The sequence below is a fragment of the Borostomias antarcticus genome, assembly GCF_949987555.1.
Source record: "Borostomias antarcticus genome assembly, chromosome: 12".
NCBI classification, from domain to species: domain Eukaryota; kingdom Metazoa; phylum Chordata; class Actinopteri; order Stomiiformes; family Stomiidae; genus Borostomias; species Borostomias antarcticus.
In genome coordinates this window covers 4983986-4988985 of record NC_140245.1, presented here as the reverse complement: position 1 = coordinate 4988985, position 5000 = coordinate 4983986, and the positions used below count along the sequence as shown (strand labels likewise).

The 5000-nt window shown below is 53.5% G+C and overlaps 1 protein-coding gene across 1 annotated transcript in view; it reads right to left on the bottom strand.

The window, feature by feature from the left end:
* Positions 1–4660, bottom strand: part of nyap2b (neuronal tyrosine-phosphorylated phosphoinositide-3-kinase adaptor 2b) — a gene marked incomplete at both ends in the record, with an annotated part of 10733 nt that extends 6073 nt beyond the window's left edge. The window contains 2 exons of the mRNA XM_084447231.1: positions 1–579; positions 4393–4660. The exon at positions 1–579 is cut by the window's left edge and continues 501 nt beyond it. Coding sequence (XP_084303357.1) covers positions 1–579; positions 4393–4660 — 847 coding nt within the window. The remainder of the gene's footprint in view (positions 580–4392) is intronic.
* Between the last annotated feature and the right edge of the window lie 340 nt (positions 4661–5000).

Genomic DNA, 5000 nt, shown 5'->3' with positions numbered 1-5000 from the left:
TGCCGTAGGGGGAGCTCTCCAGGGCGGGCAGCTTGGTGACGTCCAGGGGGGTGAGGGGCGACTCGTCCGAGTTGGGGGAGCACTGGGCGGGGGCCGGCGGGAAGACCAGCAGGGGGGGCCGGTGGGTCAGCAGGTTGGGGAAGGGGGCGGGGATATCGCAGAGGGGGATGTTCCTGGGGGTGGAGCACCGGCTGAGGGGCTCGGGGTCGTAGGGCGCGGGGGTGGGGCATGCGGAGCGGCAGCCAATGGGATCAGTCCTGTACTCCATGTCGTCCAGCATCGGGTACTTCATCTCCTCGTAGACCGACTCCCCCGGCTCCTCCTCCTCGCCCCTGGCAGGCTCCGCCCCTGCCGCGCCCATGCCCACGCCCATCTCGATGTACACCGGCTCGTCCGAGTCGTCTGATAGGCCGGCGGGGCTGTCGCTCTGTGCCGGCGAGGGCGGAGAGTGGGCGTGGCTCTTCGGGGTGTGGCTGCGGATGTAGGACTCGTCGAACGAGGTGCTGAGCTGAGTATTGGGGTTCCTCTTGGGTTTTGGGGGAGGTACCCGCCGACAGTCCTCACCGCACCCCTGGCCTGCTGCACAGACGGAAGAGAGAGACGGCATTAGACTTCATCATCATCATCATCATCATCATCATCATCATCATCATCATCATCATCATCTTCATCTTCATCTTCATCTTCATCATCATCATCATCATTACTATCCTCATCTTCATCAGCAGCAGCAGAAGCATCATCATCATCCTATCATCAAAATCACCTTCATCACCATCATTATCATCATCTTCATCATCATCATCATCACCATAATCTTCACCATCATCATCATCATCATCCTAATCTTCATCACCATCACATCATCACCATCATCTTCACCATCATCATCCTAATCTTCATCACATCATCATCATCTTCACCATCATCATCATCCTAATTCTCATCATCATCATCATCATCATCATCACCACCGATTCATCACTGATGGAATGGGCCCTGAAGAAGTGGGTTTACTCTAAAAAGTAATTTGTAAATTGTATAGTTTTTACGTCGGTGGTGGTTTAGAAATGCGTAAACTGTCCATGAATGGGGAAAAAGTGGGTAAACTCCATCCTGTACATCTTCTTGATCCCCTCCACTACAGTGTGGACCGGAGGGGTCGTAGTCAGGTATACATGCGCATAGAGATGCTGTCTGCAGCCGTATGTATGCTTCTAGGTCACTAGGAACAGCATGCAGATACACAGCCGTATGCACCGGTATCTAGGTCACACACGGCGTGGCCGTCTTGGAGAACGATGGAGGATGGCGGTGCCAAGCTCCCTCCCTGGAACTACTAGCGGGAGCTTTTATGTGTCATCCCTCAGGAGAACGCCTCCATGTAACACAGAGAGACTCCTAGCCAGAGGACAGGAAGCACGGACAGAACCCACAGCACATGGCGCAGAGCACAGCGCCATTAATGAATTCAGTAACATGGTATATTCATTAGTGAGTATTCCGTCACTGTAGGCTTGTGGTATAGTGGTGCAGTATGCACTATACTCTGCTATACATAGATTGTATGTGTTGTGACCTAGGTCTAGGATTATGTGTGTGTGTGTGTGTGTGTGTGTGTGTGTGTGTGTGTGTGTGTGTGTGTGTGTGTGTGTGTGTGTGTGTGTGTGTGTAGGTGTGTGTGTGTGTGTGTGTATGTGTGTGTGTTGGTCAGGGGGGATGTGTGTGTGTGCATGTACAGTATGTGTGTGTGCGTGTGTCTGTGTGTGTGTGTGTGTGTGTTGGTCAGGGGGCATGTGTGTGTGTGCATGTGTATGTGTGTGTATGTGTGTGTGTGTGTGTGTGCGTGTGTGTGTGTGTGTGTGCCTGTGTGTGTGTGTGGTCAGAGGTAAGTGTAGTTAAAAGCTGGACCATCTCTTCAAACTGCAGATTTTACACCTTTAATAATTCACTCGGCAGATGGTCCGGGAGGAACCTCCCATCAATGACTCACCGACTCCTGCACGACACTCACACACACACACACGCACGCACGCACACACACACACACACACACACACACACACACACACACATACGCACACACACATACACACACGGATACTCACACGTTTGTCACACCATCCCCAGAAAGCCCCAGTGATAATGAAATACTTGTGTGTGTCTTCATCTTGGCTCCCTCTGGATTGCTGCTATGAGCAGATTTGGTTCTGGCCAGCTGTGGTGCATTGTATAGCGTGTGTGTGTGTGTGTGTGTGTGTGTGTGTGTGTGTGTGTGTGTGTATGTGTGTGTATGTGTTTTTGTGAGCGTGATTGACAGAGAGAGAGAGATTGTGTGTTTCTGTGTTATAATAACTGGGTTGCATGGTGAATCTCCAAATCTGATTCAACACTGATGATGAGTTCCCCCCTCCCTCCTCCCTCCCTCCCTCCCTCCCTTCCCCCCATCTCTCTCCTCCCCTCCCCCTCCCACTGTAGCGGATGTGTTTACCTCCCCACCCCCCCTCCCTCCCCGGGGAAGAGAATCTAGGTCAATCGCTCCTCCTGAATGAATTCTGCTTCCCTGGCCCCTCCCCCTCCAGCCTGGCGCTCACGCTACCTCCCCTCTGCCCGGGACTCCCCCACACTCGCGGCCCCATTGGTCGCCGAGCTGCACGGCTCAGCATCTCTGCCACCTCATTGGCTGAGGCCGCCTAGCGACACTCTGATTGGCCGGGCTGCGGGGGGCCTTGTTTCCGTGGGATGGTTGCCGTGGTGCCGAAGGAAGATCTCTGTGCACCCTCTCTCTCTCTGTCCCCCTCTCTCTCTCTCTCTCTCTCTCTCCATCCACCCCTCTCTTTCTCTCTCTCTCTCCATCTCTCTCTCTCCATCCACCCCTCTCTTTATTTCTCTCTGTCCCCTCTCTTTCTCTCTCTCTTTCTCCATCTCTCTCTCTCCATCCACCCCTCTCTTTCTCTCTCTCTCTCTTTCTCCATCTCTCTCATCTACCCCTCTTTCTTTCTTTCTCTGTGCCCATCTCTTTCTCTCTCTCTCCATCTCTCTCTCCATCCACCCCTCTCCCTCTCTCTCCCCCTCTCTGTCTCTTCCTCTCTCTCTTCCATCTCCCTCTCCATCCACCCCCCCCCTCTCTCTCTCTCTCTAACCTTTCCCAGACCTGTGTTGTTGTTACCTGTCTGCTAGTTCTTCTCCTGTCTACAGTAGCAGGTGTGCTGTTGTTCTCTGAGGGACTGTTTCTGTCTGTGTCTGACGGAGAGCAGCAGTCTCAGTCCCAGTCTGTTCTGCTCATGGCTGATCTCCAGCGGTGGTTCCCTGATGTGTTTACCTCAACCTTACCCTCGTACCATGGTCCTGTCATCAGGTCATGGCCTGATGTCACTCTACATGTCTACATATACGTGCACGTCGACCAGGACACGCGTGCTTCTGCGCACACGGCAACTCACACAGTCGCTATCCAACTACTGATTGACTAGTAGATCATGGACCTACAGTAGAGATAAATCATAGAACTACAGTAGAGATAGATCATATCTACAGTAGAGTTAGATCATAGAACTACAGTAGAGATAGATCATAGAACTACAGTAGAGTTAGATTATGGACCTACAGTAGAGATATATCATGGAATTACAATAGAGTTAGATCATAGAAGTAGAGTTAGACCATATAACTAGAGTAGAGTTAGACCATAGAACTACAGTAAAGTTAGATCATATCTACAGTAGAGATAGATCATGGAACTACAATAGAGTTACAGTAGATCATAGAAGAATAGTTAGACCATAGAACTACAGAAGAGTTACATCATGGGACTAGAGTTTATCATGATTTTGAGGGATAAAAGTTTTGGAATGAAGCACGTATGTAGTTGTGAGTTTTCCTGACCCTCCCGAGGCCACGCCTCCATCCCTGGGGATCTGGTCGGGGAGCGTTCTGGAGCGCGGCCCAGCAGACTGGACAGACATGCTGCTCCGGACCCAGACGCTTCCTGACCGGTCAGCTAGCTGGACCAGCACCATGGCAACCTCTAACTCCCCTTGAAACCCAAATGACTCAGCAGCGGATCACGGTAGAGTTGCGCGTGTGTGCGCGTGTGTGTGTGTGTGTGTGTGCGTGTGCTTGTGTGTGAGTGTGCGTGTGTGTACGTATGTGTGTGTGTGCGTGTGCGTGTGTATGTGTGTGTGTGTGCGTGTGCGTATGTGTGTGTGTGTGTGCGTATGTGTGTGTGCGCGTATGTGTGTGTGTATGTGTGTGCGTATGTGTGTGTGTGTGTGCGTATGTGTGTGTGCGCGTATGTGTGTGTGTGTGTGTGCGTATGTGTGTGTGTGTGTGCGCGTATGTGTGTGTGTATGTGTGTGCGTATGTGTGTGTGTGTGTTTGCGTGTGTCTCACCGTCGCAGCGGTCCCCGTCGTGTCCCCGGCAGCTGGACGTGGGGCTGTGGTCCACCGTCTCCGAGGAGATGCTCAGCTTGGTAGCCGGGTCTCGCCGGGGTTTGGGCGGCGGCTGCTTCCTGGAGGAGGGGCTTCCCGCCTCCTCGTCCGCTGCCCCGCCCCCCACGGAGTGCAGGGACTGGGAGCGCACGGCGAAGCCCGGGCCGAAGGGCGGGGGTGGGGGGAGGGGCACGCGCTCCGGGGGGGCGGCAGGCGACGAGGAGCCCATGCGCAGGTGCTTCCCTTCCGACGCCACGTCTTCCCCAGCCCTGAGAGAGAGAGAGAGAGAGAGAGAGAGAGAGAGAGAGGGATGGAGGGAGGGAGAGAGAGAGAGGGAGGGAGAAAGAGGGAGGGAGGGAGGGAGGGAGAGAGAGAGAGAGGGAGGGAGAAAGAGGGAGGGAGGGAGGGAGGGAGGGAGGGAGGGAGGGAGAGAGAGAGAGAGAGAGAGAGAGAGAGAGAGGGATGGAGGGAGAGAGAGAGAGGTAGAGAGGGAGGGAGAGAGAGAGAGTAAAAGAGGAGAGAGAGAGAGGAAAAGAGAGAGAGAGAGAGAGAGAGAGAGAGGAAAAGAG